The 18,561-nt window shown below is 42.7% G+C and overlaps 1 protein-coding gene across 4 annotated transcripts in view; it reads right to left on the reverse strand.

Moving 5' to 3' along the window:
• Nucleotides 1–362: 362 nt before the first annotated feature.
• The window catches only part of ift140 (intraflagellar transport 140), a 57,848-nt gene continuing 39,649 nt past the window's right edge, over nt 363–18,561 (reverse strand). For 3 of the 4 annotated variants that reach the window (XM_031892492.1, XM_031892490.1, XM_031892491.1), the window contains 12 exons: nt 13,118–13,295; nt 12,827–13,017; nt 10,989–11,084; nt 9,674–9,806; nt 9,444–9,587; nt 7,635–7,763; nt 6,346–6,528; nt 5,377–5,583; nt 4,551–4,763; nt 3,058–3,224; nt 1,729–1,870; nt 367–717 (listed from right to left, as the gene is read on the reverse strand). In XM_031892492.1, coding sequence (XP_031748352.1) covers nt 514–717; nt 1,729–1,870; nt 3,058–3,224; nt 4,551–4,763; nt 5,377–5,583; nt 6,346–6,528; nt 7,635–7,763; nt 9,444–9,587; nt 9,674–9,806; nt 10,989–11,084; nt 12,827–13,017; nt 13,118–13,295 — 1,987 coding nt within the window. In that variant the 3' untranslated portion in view covers nt 367–513. 4 annotated transcript variants of the gene reach the window in all.

The following is an 18,561-nucleotide window of genomic DNA, read 5'->3' on the forward strand; positions in this document are numbered from 1 at the left end:
AGAGATGCAGGCAGGGAAGTGACTGATGTCAGACCAAGCTAAAATGGCAGCTGCTATCTTAAACAAACTCAGGGAGCTTCTAGGGCTGTTTACTTAGGTATGGTTAAGCATTCTGCAGAATAAATATATTTATAGCTTGCACTATGACTATTGGCAATAAAATGCCTCAGTAGATTTCCTTCTCCTTTACGGCCTCTCTAAACCAACAACCTCAGTTTATAGAGTCACTGTTAATGATGTTTCAATCAGAAACCTTTGGACAATGCACGTGTTTGCGACTCAGATTTGTCCTGGAGGCAAAAGTTTTCCTAAAAAAATCCCTCTCTGATCCCGTTAAGGGACCTACTGATGAAGTACACACATTAATGTCCATAAAATCATTTTAATATATAAAGTGACATAAAAAATAAATAAATTATCTTGTGTTTTAAGGAGCAAGCAAGAGAAAAAGATGCTTTTCAGTCAGATTTTCCTGAGAGTCCAACAAATGGAAATCCATTGCTCTGTGCTCAGTTAGTCTCCATAGTCCATCTCCGGTACTTCCTCCACCTCCTCGCTATCCTCCACGCTATTGTGCCTCATGTGCTCCGACAGCGAATGGCGGTTAAATGGAATAGAGAGGGCACGGTGAACAGCTTCTATAGTACCTTGGGGCACGTAGTAAGTCAGGTTGACAGATGGCATCTTGGAGCGCATTTCCTCAAGGCACTGGTAAGCCTGGTAGAGTTGGGGGTGGGAAAAAAGACATTAAAGTGTTAATGCAGATTATGTTGGCAGAGTTGCCTCCTTGTGGTGCAATAATATGCTAATCAAGCAGCCATCTTGATTAGTCAAGCTTTGTCATTCCAGTGAATGTAAGTACCATTCAATGAAGCAAAGTTTGAAAATAAGTAAATGTAAAATGATGAGAGTGCAATATACAGTCATTATTTTTATCAAGATTCAAAGACATTAAGGGATAAAGTACTGTCAAGTGAATTTTGTTACTACAGCGCAACCTGCTGTTCAGTTTCCAACCATGAAGTATTCAAAGGAGTTGTCAGTAGAAGGAAAGGGCTGCTCTGATGTTCTGGTCAGGAGAAACATTAGCAACTCAGATAAGTTTTCTCACGTCTTTCTTAACCAGAAGTCAGCCAGGCTTTTCTTTATTCTGAAAGTTTCCTTCCTGTGGGAAACAGACCAGCAGGTGGCGCTGTTGTAACAAAATTCATTTATATGAACAATACACATTCCTCTTAACCTCAAATCTTGAAAAAAATAATAAACATGTTTCAATATATAAATAATGCATATGTGCTTAAAACAGCATTCTCATCAATTTTACATTCAATTATTTTAAAGGAATACTTATCCTTTATAATACCTAAATATAATGATTTGTTCTGAATAATAATTTGCTGTAATGAGGCTAGGGAACCAAGGTGAATGGCTTCTTAGCCCAAACAAAATCCCTAGGGAACTCATGGCTCAGGTACCTAGAACAAACAGGAGACTATTACGGACACAGCTGAGCTGACACTGGCTGGTACAGAAATAGGAAGGTATAATATATAATACTGCCTTTAACCTCTACTAAATTTGGAACATTATCAGATCAGCCCTCTTACTTTTTCCTGACAACAACTATGCTTGATTGATGGCAGGGCTGAGAAGCCGATTGCCCTATAAGAGGTGGGAGGAGTGTATAATCATACAGTAATACATATTAGCACATAATGGCCTCCTTACCTTCTGAAAATCCCCCTGCTGAGTATAGTGCTCCACCAGTAGCCCATACACATCCCCGATGCGTATTGCGCTGTCTAGATCCGGCTCCTCTAGCAACAGCTCACATTGCTTTACTGCTTCTTGACTGTCCACTGAGTATGCCCTGCGGGGACAATGAGACTATTTACCTGCCCATAGATTTCTCTGGGACAGCACAGATACAAGTGAGAAAAGCAATGGGCAGTGCACATATAATCTAATATTACTGACGGCAATGCTCATACTGCTTGTCTTTGCATTTTTTATAGTGAAACCCTAGTTTAAAAAGCAGGATGTTTTATGCATGTTGCAATGTATGGCATATGTAAGGTACTACTGGGGTTTCATATATGGATAAAAAGAAAAATACAACTGGTGTGCCACAAAATGTGAAATTTAGTGTAGAAGCTCAATCACAATGGTGTAGGTTTCGCCAGGTCTACTAATAGGTACCATGTAAAAATAAAAAAATCCACTGGAGAGCCAAATGCGTTGTGTAGTTTATTAGTTTAGAGATGCATAGCACTACATGTTTTGGACCTCTGGGGTCCTTCCTCCGGTGCAGTATACCCCAGACCCCAGAGTTTATAACCTCTCTCTTTCTTGTGTATTTTAATGAATCCCAGCAGCCTTATTGACTAATTAGGAACAGAGAATCATAGCTTATCCCTGGCTACACAAATCCTTCCTCTCATCCATGCTCTTCCAGGTAGTAGGGTCCTGAGCACTATGGCTTGTCCCTAGCTCTGGCTGTCTTGGCTCTAGTCCCTACTTGTTTCATTGAATGTTGTCCTGAGTACTAAAGTCAGGGGTGGGCCAAGTTGACCAGGAGTAAGGACAGGCAGATGAGATACCTGCCTAACGCCCCCTCCATCATTGCGCCCTAGACAGGTGCCGCTTCTGTCTGCCCCTAGTTCAGGCCCTGACTGCAGTTCTGGATCTGCAGTTTGCCAAGTGGATTTTGAGTCTCCTTCTGTCCTTGTTCATTTGCTGCCTGCCCAGACCTGGGCCTGTTTCTGTTTAAACACACTGTATTGTGCCTTTCCGGTCCTGTACTTTGTCCTCTCAGTCCCTGTTCAGATCTGTACTTTACAAGGATCTCCCTGGCACCTATACTAATCTAAAGTAGATAAAAGAAAAGCATCAATGGCCACATAATGATGGTACCCAGTTAAACAACAGTTATATTAACCAGTTAATCTAACATAGCAATATTAACAAGGCTCTCAGCTCAGCCTAAAGCATAACAGAATCAGGTGACCTTCACCCAGCATGTAGAGTCAGACACTCAGATAGAGTGTAGAGTCAAACCTGCGAGCCTGGATAAACCTCTTCACCAGAGTCATCTTGGCTTGCATGTCAGACAGCCTCCTCTCCTGCTCCTCTGGGCTTCGCATTTTGGCTTTGGACAAGCACTTGTAGGCCTCAGTAAATGCTCCTAACGCCTTTTCGTAGCTCTGATATTCATCAATCTCCACCTAAGTAAAGAGGATTCAAAATACATTTCTTAATTTAACTCCCTAAGCATATAAAGTGACCTAGACAATAGGAGGTAAAGTTGCATGTAGATGAACAATTCTGGAGTGGGGAAAAGAAGATACTGAATCAATGTTTCAGAAAATTAATATGAAAAAGAGAAGGTACCCAATCCCTAAGAAATCACATCTAAAGAGCCACAGGTTGCCTATTACTGGTGCATATATACCAGTGATTTAACTAAAGATGGACCCACTATCCAGTGGCATAACTACAGAGGAAGCAGACCCTGTGGTTGCTGGGGAACCAGGGGGCCCAGACAATTATGTCATAGTACTGAGGTCTATGGAGCAGACTGATAAAAATCCTTTGGAGAGCCACATCTGGCCCACAGGCCTCTAGTTAGACAGTCTGCTCTATAGTATATAAACCCATCCTCCCCAGCTGCTCTTCTACATGAAAGTGTACAGGGAGCTGGAAAGGAAAGCAGACAGGATGGCAGGGTAGTGGGTCCGGGTAGGGTTGACTGTGGGCGCCGGGGCCTTCTGAAGTTTTTTTTTGGGGGGGGGGGGGTCCAGCGCCAAGTACTTACACCCCTGTCACTATCCAAACAGAATAATGTGGAATAGATTCCACATTCATTTATAGAATAAACTGCTTCTTATTATTCAACAAGGCTTGAGTATGGCCTGTCCACATGTTCGTTGTTTGACAGAACTGGCAGGGACAGAGAGATATCATGGTAGCTGACAGTTTGTTGCAGAAGTGGAATATATATAAAGGTCAATGAGGATACTGAAGGCTGGGCAAAATAAAGTGCTGTATTCCGTACAACCAGGCAGACATATGTTAAGCTGGCCACACGCCTTGTTCTAGCCCTCCACAGACGTTCAGGGCTGAATCATCAGATATGGAGATAGAAACAATAGGATTTCTACCTCCTTCTGCTGATTCAGCCCTGAAGGTAGATTTTGCTTAAGTGCCTTCTATGGCGCCCGATCAAAATCTTTTAACCCGCCTGATCGGCGAGTTGACCGATATCCGCAGGCGATATCGGTCGCCTCGCTGATTTGCCATACATGCACCGAATATCGTACGAAACAAGGTTTCGTACGATATTATTGGTGCGTGTATGGCCAGCTTTAAACTTGGAAACATATGGAGAGGGTAAGTAACTAGGACCACTAGACGTGGTTTACCTTGCCATGAATATGGTACCTCATAAACTTGATCTGGCAAAGAATAAATTACTAGCAAAACACGGGGCCAGGAAATGTGCATTTATCAAATCTCTTTTTACTGTGTGGGTACTTCCTAAGGATACTGACCTGAGCACAGGCATCATAAAACCCAGCTAACAGTTCCAGGGCTCTGCCTTTAGTGTAGAAACTGATGATGTTCTTCATAATCTCAGGATCTTTACGCCAGTCCAGGGACTGCAGGTAATTGGCTGCCATAATATAAATTTCTTTCTGACGTGACACCCCAGCAAAGAAAACAATCTTCTCTGTGTCGCCAGACTTAAGCAAAGACTTCATAGCCTGGAAAAAAACACAGTGATATTTTTTTTAGACAGCCTTGGGGTAAGGACACTTCTGCCACTTTGTCACACCTTTGAGTCTGCTGATCAATTACGTCCAGTACTACTGTGTATGAAGTTGATCTACAGTGTAGACATTGTTGCACTTAAACCCTCCCTTGTGGGCAGGGGCAGGTAGATGAAAGATCGGACTGGGCTGGCGGGAAACTGGGAAAAAACCCGGTGGGCCCTGCCGACCCATAGCTGATCCCCATCCGCCCTCCTCTGTCGTCCTCCTCCCGATTGTGGCAAAAGAAAGTATAGAGTATAGTGTGAGCTGGCGGTGTATAGTGGGCTGGTGGTGGAGGAGCAGATGGGCGGCAGGGGCCCCAGAGAGGTCCGGGGGCCCCTGAGATATCAGCCCCAGTGGGTCTCGCACACCCCAGTAAGACCTCTGTGGATGCTATTGATGTCACTGCCTAAACACACAAGGAAGTATCAGCCACTATAGGCATTTTCTCTACTGGTGGAGAAAAGGTGTGACAATAGCATTAAGTTGATACAAACCATGCATACACATTATATCCATTTATTAATAGCAGATACATTGTTTTGTACCACCCCCCTTTTTTTACCTTTAACTTATCCCCTGCCTGAGTGTATTTCTTGGTTGCAAGATGATAGTTCCCTTGCCTCATGCAGCAGTCTGCAATGCGTTGCAGCAATTCACGCCGGGCCTCGTCGCTAAAATCCTTGGAATTTTTGGACACTGTCATTTTTTCAGCCATTTCTTCTGTAATGACAAGGTTTTGTTCCATACAGAGCTGTAGTGCCTCATAATACTGTAGGTTAAAATGGAAAAATTCAGTACAGGTCTTTGGATGCATATACCTACAACTTGCATGTAATTTCCCTCGACTTCATAGGAGTGAATTGGGTAGGACTGTTGGTTTGACTAGTCAAGAGGAATTATTGTTGTAGGGCTTTCAGCCTATCTGATATACATTCAGTGTCGGACTGGGCTGCCAGGGCACCTGGAGAAAACCCAGCGGGCACTAACCCACGTAGGCTCTGCCACCTCAGACCTGTTGCTTGGCCTGAAAGGAAATCGGATTGTGGCGGCTACAGCAGAAAGTTAGCGGTACAATAGGGAGGTACGCATTGGAGGGAAAGCAGTGCAGTTCAGAGGTACTCTTTGGGGCAGAGGGTGCGGCAAAGGGATTCGCAACAGTGTTGGGGGCCTCTGTGGCCCCTCTGGTGGGCCCTGGGCACCCCAGTCCAACACTGCATACATTGCTTCATTAGAATGAAAGTACAGACCCATGCATTATCTTAGAATGCAGTGTTTACTGAATGCATTTGACAAGACAGAATTTGGGTTCAATTAAAAGGAAATGGCAGGATGTAAAAGGCCTAGATCTTAAAAATGAGCACAAAATGTTAAAAAAAATGTATTACATTTTTTGTTGTTTATGACTTCTTAACCAGATTGATTAATTCCAGACCCAAAGTCACAATCACTTGGGCTCTAAACAAATCATTTTATAACTGGGGTGTCAGGCAAACCAATCACTCTCTAGTGTTAGCGCTACATAGCTGTGTACCTTCTTGGCTGCCAACAGGAGTTCCACTGCCTTTTCAAACTGGCTGTGCTGCATGAAAAAGTCAGAGCAACGGGCAAGGAGGGCTGGGTCAGACTTTTCATCCAGATCCTCAGCAATCAGCTGCAAAGCCCCAAATTGCTCTGTCGTGAAAGCCAATTCCAAGGCCTTGGAGAAGTGTCCTGCCTGGGGATAAAATGTGACAAAATGGAGCAGTGTTATCATATTTTTCACTTTAAAGCATGGATTCATGTCCACAGTAAGGATAATGGCACCAGGGGAAGGGAAGTGTTTATGGGGAGTTACCCAACATGCCTGATAACTTCCCCCTCCGTAATGGTGAGTAAAGATATACACAGGGCAGAAGAACACTGGATATGCACGTCTGCATTTTCAGCAATGGCCCTTTCCTTCTCACGAGACCCACAATGAGAATCCACTCACATGAATTTTGGGTTTTCACTGCTGTAATTTTAAGAAAAATGCAACACCCAAAATACCTCAAGTGCTATTGCCCTAAAGCCCTAATTCTTAACCTGGGACCCAGGTTTCATGGGTGTCCAGAGTGGGTAATATAAATTCTCTTATATTCTGGCTCAATCTCCCTATTGATTGGAATTTTTTCTTGCGCCCAGTGGTGTAAATATAGATAGAAGAGCGGGCGGGCAGTGGGGATTTAAATGCGAGCGAGGGGTGGGGGGGAAGTTGGGGGTTTAGACTCCCTGCCTGCTCTCCTACCTGAAAGTCTGTGTGGAGCAGAGATATTTATGCAGCAATGGAGGAAACCGACCCAACTGGGCACCTGCAACCATGGGTTCTGCCTCCTTGATTGTTACACCACAGCCTGTGTCCCCACCCATGCTCATAAAAATTCTGAACTGGGGGTAAAAATTCTCAGGGGGGCTACAGTTCCCCAAGCCATATAGTTGGATTTATATTATATTGAGCTAGGATAGCCACATAAGTGCCTGATGCTGCTGGTATATCAAGTGTTAAAAATGTAGAGATGGAAATTTAACTCCCTCTTGTGTGTGGTTTTAAAAAGCTCTCCTTCTCCTGTTAAAGAGTTTCTGGGTGTATTAGTCCAACAATATTCCAAGGAATGGGGGTGGGAACTTTTTTTGAGGTTCAATATATTTGCCCTCTGGCTGTAATATGTATCTAGGAGAAACTGTTGGGTACAGGCTGTATATAAAGTAATGTCATTTATCCTCAGTCATTTTTTAATCAGCTGAGCCCCTTGGGCAGGTGTGCAATATTTACATCAGGTTGGCTGAGAAGTAAGCCCTCACCTTGTGGTAGAGCATGACTGCCCTATCCATTTGCTCTCCCTTCTCTTCGTAGTACCGAGCTGCCTCCATCATGTCCTCAGGGGAGCTGAGCAGAGCAAGGTTCATAAGCTGATCATCCATGTTGTTCTCCTATGTGACACAGTACAGAACTAATCTTAAAGCAGTGCTAATATTAACATTTGTGGATTATGGTTGGTGTCTCCAGCTTGAGAGAACATGTCTCACATCTGGAATATGCAACCTGCCGATAAACTCTAACTCCCAGCACTAGGGAGGGGTCAGAGAGATAGTGAGAGTTGCAGTTCATGTGACCAAAGGCACACAACACGCTCCCACACACACTACAGTTGGTTTATTTAGAAGCCAATTTACTCTGCAAAGGGCACAGTGCAAACCTTCCCTTCACTTAAACTTGTCCAAATTATGTCTCACCCCCAGCTAATTAGTAATATTGGAGAATATAATTCTCAGACTCTTTACCTAATTATAACTATAGTTTGTTTTTCATTTATTTATTCCTAACAAGTAAAACAGAATAGAATACCTTACAGAGTAAACAAAACCTTCTTTCTCTGCATGTCTGTATTTAAATATATTAATGGGAGCTGACAAAATATTTGCTGAAGAACCATCTAATGGTCAGCACAGCTGACACTTTTCATGATCTTTAATGTAATAATATGGTTTGGAACAGTTCCCTAAGCCCGGCCCCTGTTCCCCTGCTGATCTGGCTGGCTACTTTGAGACTCAAATAAAATGTAACAGTAGTCGACTTTCCTCAGCCTGCCTTCAGCCTGCATCCTCCCAATCCCACAATCCCCTGCACACGTGATGTCAATAAAGAAAGCAACATCACCGTGCAATGCATTGTGGGTTATGTAGTCCCTTCATGATGTCTGTAAGCTGTGGAGAAGTTGGGGTTTAGGGGGTTTCTGTGTTGTGTGGGGCTCTTTAACAAAGATTGGTTTGGAAGCCGGAGTTCCCCTTTAATTAATGCAGCCACAAAGAGAAATAAAGTTCTGGGGCACAATGAGCTCTAGCCCATAGGCAGTAGCTGGCAAACTCTCTGTAACTATTTTAAGATTAACCATCAAAGTATAATATGACTTTCAAGCCTCAAAGAGTCATTGTTGAGCTTGACAAGGGGCCCTGTGAGGGCTGAAATACTGCATATCTCTGTTCCCTAATCAACAAATAATTTACTGTCTGGTTACGGAAATAAACAGCAGAGAAACATCCGCTTTATTCTTTTTTTTTAGCTCTGTGCCTTGCTGGAGTTCTGTATAACTGGGGAAAGGGAAACCACACTGTAGTAGATGTTTCCTATACAGGTCACAAATCGTTTCTGGCCTTGAATCAGTAAATGGTGCTTCTTTCTGTTACAAACCTACTGGAGTTTCTGGGGATTTAAATATCAGAAACTTTAAAGGGATTTCTCTGTACTCTGCCTAAATAGATTACTGCTCACCAATTGGTGGGATCTAGTGATGAGTGAATCTGTTCCATTTTGCTGAAAAATTCACGAAATGCACTGAAGTCAATGGGTGTTTTTTAATGGCTACCGCGCCACCGCTTTTTTCCAGGAAAAACCTGGAGAAAAATTTCACTCAACACTAGTGGGATTACAGAACAATCTTTTCCTTTCACATCACTGTCTGGTTGCTAGGATGAGCAGGACCCTGGCAACCAGATAGTTTAAACTGTAAACTGTAGAGATGCATAAAACAAGTTAAATTACTCAAAAAACAAACAAACAAATACATCTGTGAACATTACTTCACACAACATATGTGTGGGACACCGACTCACCTTGCAGAGCCTGATGCCATTGTTATATGCCTGGGCACGTGTATAGAAGTGCACCGCTTGCTTCACCTCTTCCTGGCTCTCATAATGACGCGCAAGGTGGTAGGATGCAGCCCCATTACCTGTCTCATTCGCTATTTCTGCTGCCTAAAATACACAATTTTGAAAAAGAAACAGAATAAAAAAATAGAGATTGGTGATTTGGTGAGGGTGTAATATTATTAGATGCATACCCTTTGGATATTCCCCAGGAAGCAGTGCACCCGGACCAGTGACAGGTAGTCCTGAGCCATCTCATAGTATTTGAGCGCAGCGTCTAGGTTTGATTGGCTTTCCAAATATTGTGCCCACCACTTCCACAGTCCCCTGTAAAACAGAGTGAAAAGAAGAAAAAGTCATATGCGCCCTCTGTGGCAATGTCACAACAAAGGGCTCAGCACACAGATGTACTGTTGGCCAACTCGTGGCTAAATTGCCCCTCTGTCTGTGGGCTCAAACAACACAAAGTCTGTAAAATTAGCAGCAATTTAGATCAGGCATAGTTGGTAAAAACATTTGGCTGGGGATCATTACTAATTATGGACTGATATTCAAGCAAGGTCGGACTGCGGTGTGCGGGGCCCACTGAGCTGCCCCAATGCACATAGTTCAGCCTTACCAAGTGCAACTGGGGAAGGAAGGTCAGAGGGAAAGCACTGGTGCTTCCTGGCGGGGACCAGTTCAGGGCCCACCAGATTTCTTCCCCGTGCCCTGCTGGCCCAGTCTGACCCTGGATTCGAGTATTCCAAGAACACAGGCCCATTATAATGCAGTGGCTTTATGGCAGCCTATATATAGCAGCCTCTCTGGCAAACAATTCTTGCTATTGCTTGTCCAGACATGATCGTAGGTCAAATGGATAATACATTTCCTGTTGTATTTGATGGTTTAGGCTACTGAAAAACAACCATATTGGTCCGTTTGGCTACTAGACTAATTAGTCAACAATTTTCCCATCCAACCTCACAGGTAAACCAGTCTCCCAGAATGTGAACCATAGTTTATCTTTGTTTATTTATTTTTTTAAAGGAACCTTGTGTAGAACATCTATGTTTTAACTGTGATACCCACAATGCAGAATATCCATGCATTGAATAGCCTGGACTGTCAACCTATGGGCTCTGGCAAATGCCAGAGGGGCTGCTGTAAGATGCCATAGACAGTCACTATTTATTGGGCTGGAGTCGGCTGTTTGGGCCTCTGTGTACTTGAAATGGCCTATTCTGAATCCCAGTCCAGACCTGCACACAGCTACATTCCAAAACAGGACTGCATTTGAAAACATACAGTGCAAAATTGGAGCATATGTGAGTATGAATCTGCTGGTTTGGGTTCTATGGAACAGTCCAGTCACATGACACCAGGATCCAAATATATTATTATTCTTTAACGGAATAGAAAATAGTCTGGAAATAGTATCACTAAACAAAGATGGATTCAAATAACCTTTTCTATATTCCAAAGGTAATTTTCAAACTGCCTATTAAAACAAACTATTAGATGCCTTACTTATCCTTATTTTTATTGATGTACTCTTCCAAAGCCTGGGGGTCATCCAGGAGCATTCTGGGAACCTCAAACCGGTGAGTATCAGATTTCTCATACCTGCAGGAAAGAGAGGCATATGAAGCCAGACATATTAAGCTGAACAAAAAATCTCAATCTTATATAACTATCCAGTACAAAATACAGAATTATCAATGTTGTGATATTATGTGTCCAAAGGCTCTAGACAAAAGTGACCTCTATAGAGTCTCATGAACAAGGGGCAAATGTTTGCCTGATTTTACCAAGCCAGGAACTGAAGTAAACCAGGAAAAGTCCTTGAAACCATAAATAGTTTTCTAAATCCACATGGGCTCAGTATAATAGGCTCCTCTTGGGCTTCCACATAACTGGGTTTCAGGAAGCCACTTCAGTTTTGTACTTCATTCACAAGGGAAATAAGCACTGACATAACAGGGTAAACATAGGAAAAGGGAGTAGCTTTCTAAAATGTTTCTGACAATTCTGTATATGTATTTGTGTTACTACAGGCCCTTTTTAATATAAAGTTTGTATTTAAAGGGGAACTCCACCCAAACTCAATTTAAGATTTTTGAAAAGTAAACATAATTTCAAGCAACTTTGCAATATACATCATTTAAAGAATATGCAGCCTTTTCATGATTTCTTAATGTAATAATATGGTTTGGAACAGTTCCCTAAGCCCCACCCCCTGTTCCCCTGCTGATCTGGCTGACTCCTTTAAGACTCAAACAAAATGTAACAGTAGTCACCTGTCCTCAGCCTGCCTTCAGCCTGCATCCTCCCAATCCCACAATCCCCTGCACACGTAATGTTAATAAGGAAAAGAACATTGCAATGCATTGTGGGTTATGTAGTTCCTGCATGCTATCTGTAAGATGTGGAGAAGTTGTTACAATTTGTAACATCAATGTTTTAGTCCCTCCTCCCCTGCCAGGATTTTAAACGATGCAGAAAGAGTAGAACTGTTTTTCAGCTGGAATTCAGCAAATAAAAATGGTATTTATTCCTACGTTTTGAAGGAATAGATTATAGGTATATTAGGGGTTTCTTACCCTAGTACCAAAGGATCTCCCAGAGAAAGGGCAGCTGCTAACTCATAGAATTTATTATGCATTATTGTGTATATTAATATGCATTCATCTTATAAGGCTTGAAATATATTTTTACTGAAATAAATTGGTTTATGCCACTTTACTAGCTATTTAAATAACCTGCCTCTGCATGCCAACAAGCTGTTGGATCACTTAAAGAACTAAAGTTTATCAAAGAGTAAACATGCTGCACATTATGTTTTGGGGTTGTGTACCAGCCCAAGGCCACCAGTAGCCCTCACAGCTCCCCATCTTCTTTTCTTTTGATTCACATCACTGCTCTCAATGTCACAATGTACTGTATATATACAATATAAATGTCACTATATAATGCTTAGAAATGATTAATTCAGATTTCAGAAGCGTAAAAACCAGTGCACTTAGCATCAGAATTTAATAATCAGCCCTGTAGCAGCTCAGCTTTAGTGACAGATGTACCTTATTTTCTGCTTGGTGATTGGTGACCACCCCTAATCTTAGTTTCAGCTGCCAGAGCAGACTGAGCATGTGCAGTGTCACTGACAAATTCATGACGGTGAGCGCCTGTGACTGTTAACTGTTAAGGCCTGGATCATTACTCTTATAATGGAACCTTTATGCTGGTGTAAGTTCAGTATATAAAATATGGCATTTTTTAACCATATTTTTTAAGGGTTCTAGTTCTAAACTGAACTAGAGCCAATCAGGTCAATAGCTCAGTTCATTGTTCTATATTAAACTGCTTACAAGAGGAGTGACTCATTGTGTTCCCCAATGGCCTCTAGGTGCTTGGCGTAGTTGTAGTAGGTGGAGCGCAGGTGGATTCTGTCATGGTTTTCTGCAGTTTCAATAGCCTTCTGCCACTGGTTCCAAGCTTGGTAAAGCTTATTCAGGAGGTCGTATCGCTGGCAACTTTTGTACAGTTGTTCGGCTTCTTCCTGAATGAAATGAAGACAAAGCCAATGCATATGGATACGGATACTGGCACTTCCAAAACTCCACTAACTGGGTTAGTTCCTGGAAAGATAAACTACCCACCAACATTCCCAGCTGTATTGCCAGCATGGCCACTCTCGCTTCCACCTCTGGCTCCTGTTCTGCCTCTCGTAAGGCCTTGGCACCCCTGGCATGGCCCATATTTCCTAGGCAAACCTTGGCGACATCCAGCCTCTTGGTTTTAACGCACATTTGAGCCATGTTTTCCCAGACTGCTTCACTGTACAGACAGAGAAAAGAAAAAGCCATATCATTAATAGTTACAGGTACATAGGTCACCTGGTAGATTAGAGAAATTCTAAACACAAAATCTAAGGTGCTGGCAGCCAGGACCTGGCTGGTAATTGACTGGTCTAGCCAGTAAGCCACCAGGGCCAGCACTAGTATTAAAAATTTGTAATGCCCTATAAATCTGTCCCTTCCCTGACCCTCACCGCTGTAGATCTCCCTATATCAGCGATCCCCAACCAGTGACTTGTGAGCAACATGTTACTTACTAGTCCCTTGGATGTTACTCCCAGTGGCCTCAAAACAGGTGCTTATTTTTGAAATCCAAGGTTTTTGTCAAGTTTTAGTTGCATAAAAGAGAGATGTACTGCCAAACAGAGCCTCTGTAGGCTGCCAGTCCACCTGAGGGCTGCCAAATAGCCAATCACAGCCCCTATACGTAACCCCAGGAACATTTTTCATGCTTGTGTTGCTCCCCAACTTTTCTTACATTTGAGTGTGGCTCACTGGTAAAAAAGGTTGGGGATCCCGGCCCTTATATAATCGCAGGCCACCCGCTGCTCTGCCTATAACCCTGCCCATTTCCTGGCCCCATCCACCTTTCCACTATCCAGTCCGCCCATTCCCCTGCCCTTACATCTTAGCCCCACCCCTAAAAAGATGCCACAACCCGCCTCGAACCTGAAGACCAGTATTATTGATCAATTAAATTCTACCAGCGCTATAAAACACAGATAAGTGCCTATAGCCCAAGCACTTTGGTATTTTGATCCCATAGATAAGCCCATTTAGCCACAAGCACTAATATCTATTATTAGTATTTTGATAGGCCCCATTTTTTGTGCCCCACAACCACTGAAAATTGTTCTAAGCACAAAATGAGCACAAATGTACAGGAACCCTAAAGCACTCGGTCTCCCTTGCACACACATTGCATGCTACATCAGATAACATGGTAATTACTTTAGACCATACCAATGCCCATACACAGGGAGGCCTTATTTATCAATTTTCGAATTTGTGAGTTTTAGAGTTTTCTTTGCAATGGTTGCTTATTTAAATAATGTGAATTGCGGGAAAAAAATATGAATTGAAAAGTTGGTTAGTCATCCCCTTAGCGTCTGATTAACATCACTCACTACTACAATAAACATATAATAGGAACCTAAAGGAGTATGGGAAACAAACCTGTCAGTTATATCTATTGTTTTTAGGTGCACTCTTGTTAAAGGGGTGGTTCATGTTTAAGTTCTCAGCAACTTTACAACTGGTCTTCATTTTTTATTTCTTATAGTTTTTAAATTATTTACCCTTATTTCTGACTCTTTCCAGCTTTCAAAAGGGGGTCACTGACCCCAGCAGCAAAAAACTATTGGTCTGTGAGACAATTTTATTGTTATTGCTACTTTTTATTACTTATCTTTCTATTTAGGCCCTCTCCTATTCATATTCCAGCCTCTCATTCAACCCAATGCATGGTTGCTAGTAGGGAATTTGGTGCATCCCTAGCTGCTAGGGTAATTTGAACCCTAGCAACCAGATGCCAGCTGCAGAACAAAAAGCTAAATAGTTAAAAAAGACCACAGAAAAGACAAAGTGAAGACCAATTGCAAATTGTCTCTGAATGCTAAGCTCTACATCATACTATAAAAGTTAATTTTAAGGTGAACACCCCCTTTAACTCTTCATTTGCTCTGCATCTGTTTGTATAATATATTCATATACCATGGTTTGCTACAAACAGGTCCACTACTGTATGTTATATGAATATATAGATTCTCTGATGGCTCTGGCTCCAATTTAATATTAGAAAAGTTCACACTCGTCCCCCTCTGGAACAGAATGCAGTCAAGCAGGGGGGATACAAACCTATAGAACTGGGTGGTGTGACCCCTTAATCTTGGCACACAGAATATTTATCCTACTTTTGGGGGATGTTTAAAGGACAGAGCTGTGTGTGTTTATGGATGTAAACAGAAGTAAGGCCTCACGTGCTGCGCTAAACACGAGAACACGTACACAGAGGCTCTTCCCATCAGTAAACACCGTCCTCTTTCCCAACATCGTGTGTTCAGAGGATTTCCTGTTCTAATCCAGGGTGCCTGCCCTCCTCAGATACAGGGCACGAGCAAGAAACTGGTGGCCTCGGGAGGAACAGAAATGGACAAGGATTGCTGGATGAGCGCCAACATGTGCTGGCGAAGAAACCAAGAGAAACTAGCAGCAGGCTGATAACTGGATAGTCTATAGGGGAGAGTTGGATGGCATAAAGAGAAGGAGAATGGGACTATATACAGTATAGGCGAATGGTTAACAGAAAAGAATAAACAGAGAATTTGGGAGTGCAAGTGAGATGTTACAGGGATTGCAGAATATAAAGAAAGAGGTACTACCACCCAATTACTTCTTATCCCCATTCTCACACACCACCCTCCTTGGCTACTCACTGGCACTCTACTCACCACTACTGTCCCAACTTCCGCCATACCCCACCCCTCTATGTGCATTCTGCTGAGTTATGCCTTTGTACTGAGCTGAAATATCCTACTTTACTAAATTAGATCGCCACCCCCGGATATATATAGAGCTGCAGAGCATTGCTCCCTAAATGACTACTCCAGTCCTTTATCAGTCAGTTCCCTTGCAGGGCTTTGCAGAGAGGATAAGGTGTGTTCCCCAGACCTTCCTCTGTACACTCATCACATCGGCTGCTGTTGCTGCCGTAAAAAGGCAAACCTTGATAACTCTTTTCCTGCCATCAGTATGACGCAGCCAGACGGTGGGGACCATCCCTGCTGCAGTGCTATATGGGGGTGGGGGGGGGGGGGGGGGGGGGGTTTAAAACCGATTAAGTAAAGCAAGGAGCATACACTGGTCAATACATTTGCACATTATAACTACATCCTAGCATATATGGGCACTGGCACAGACTTTGTTGGACTATATTCACTCCAATAGGATTGCAGGATTGTTTGCCAAGCAGATGTGCAATGCATGCCCACAGGCCCAGCGAGTAATATCAGCCAAAATGCCTGCCCAAATCTGTGCATGTATGGCCACCTTCTTTGCTATTCAAATTGTTAATTTGCTGATATCTCGGGCAAGGCATAAAGCAAGTATTTTTCAGCTTGGTAGGCACTTTCACATGTACGGTGTGGCTATTATCTTCCTGTGTCTGTCTATCACTTCCTACCCTGTGATAACTGAGTGATGAAATGTGGGTACCAGATTGAACTCTGGTGTAAGGGAAGATTGGGTGTGGGACCAACTTCCATACTGTGCATACATTCTGGGAATAAAGACGAGCTAAATATAACTACAACTACACAGTGAAATGTCAAAATAAAATATATATTTATCATTGAAGAATATCCCTTTCTTATGAAGTCTTGCATGATCTTATTGTTGCCTAGGCAAATATAAAAAAAAAAATGATGAACCAAACCGTCCTCTCCTTTTCAGTGTCCATATGGGATACAAATTACAATTTCCATAAACTAGAGAAATATCCACACTGGATACAATGGACTGCCACAAATACAAATTGAAATTTATTGTCAGGCTACATGGGTTTTTTTTTTTTATCAGGACATCATTTTATAATGTGATTCCAGAGTCGGGCTAGGCTGGGGGGACACCACCAACCCAGAACCAATCCCTGCTGGGAACCATCACTGATTTCCTGCTGATCTACCTCCCCAGTCTTGCCTAGGTAAGTATGAGCTATGCGTGCTGAGGTGAGGGGGAGATGGTGGTGGTTGGGTGGGGGGCCCACAGGGGTGGCAGCCCCGGTGGGCCCCACACACCCTAGTTCGATTCAGTCACTTTGGGGAAACTGAGCAGGACTGCAGGGCCTCAAACCTTACCCTAACTGGCCTTCAGGCTATTATTATTATTATTAACATTTATTTATAAAGCGCCAACATATTCTGCAGTGCTGTACAATAAGTGGGTTACATACATTGGACATACAGAGTAACATTCCCCCCCTTACCACAAGGGTTGCCACCTCTTGGTTTATATCAAACCTGCCTGCGCAGGAAAGTGTCGGTGAGAATTCATACCCATTGTGTTAGGGAGCGTGATGCAAATGGGCACCGACTCATGCTGTCATCGGCCACACAGAAATAACCTTAGTGCGTAGGGCAGGATAGAGGGGGAACTGTGATAGGGATCAAAGGCGTGCTAAGGGTAGATGAGAGGCGTTCCTGGAGCAAAGGACTAGTTATTACAAATTTACCAGCCTTAGCTGGTATTTTACTGGCAACCCTATTTGCCCAAGACACTTGGGGTGGCTTGAATCAGTGGCAAATAGGGTTGCCAGTAAAATACCAGCCAAGGCTGGTAAATTTATAATAACTAATCCTGCAGCCCAGGCACACCTCCCATATATTATTTTATAGAGTCCTATAGAGTTATAGTTTCCCTTTCAGATGAATAAAGAAGAGACCTGAGTGAAAACTTACACAATGTGCTAGACATTACTGAGACTGAATAACTGATACACCTTGAACCTGGGAAGGACTAAAAAAGCCCAACAATCACTGATTTTAGAGTTGAGGTTTGTTGTTGGGCAGATTGTGGCCAGATGCTTTGGAGAAGTGCCCCGATTTTAAATGAAGTGATTACATACCTGCCAATATTCCTAAAAATACAACAGTTTTGGAAATGATGGGAAGTGCTTGTGGGGATGCCGGTACATGAATGAATGAAGCATTTGTCTCTGCTCTGGGAAAGCTAATCTACATCAAAGTCAAGTGCAGCTACAGTAACTCTGTAACAATGGCCACGGCTTGTAAATTGTGCAGAGCGAACACGGAGCCCACACATTTAGTAAGCACTGAAGCTAGAAACCTAATGAGATCCCAGGGGTTCATGCTTTTCAGTCTTGGAGATGATAAATATAATGGACCTACAATAAGCGGTCAAGTATTCATATATTTTTCCCTTCATAGTTACGCACATTTGGCTCGGAACACTGAGAACTTCCTTTCTGTTATTGTGAGTCTTTGCGTGTGAATCTAAAAATGTTTGGTTGAAGTGTCTGATTCATTATTCCTGAAATTCAAGGTCTACCAAGAGCTCTCTAAAAAAAGAGATGTTTTAAAGTTTTGTCGCCAACAAGACCTCACATTTTCCCACATAAAATAAATATGTTTTGCATCATTTTGTGTGGAATTAGCTCTGGCTGCACCCAATGTCTAAAGTGTTAATATAAGGGGGGTTATATGATAAAATGCACTGGGGCTCATTTATAA

The sequence above is a fragment of the Xenopus tropicalis genome, chromosome 9 (genome assembly GCF_000004195.4).
Source record: "Xenopus tropicalis strain Nigerian chromosome 9, UCB_Xtro_10.0, whole genome shotgun sequence".
NCBI lineage: Eukaryota > Metazoa > Chordata > Amphibia > Anura > Pipidae > Xenopus > Xenopus tropicalis.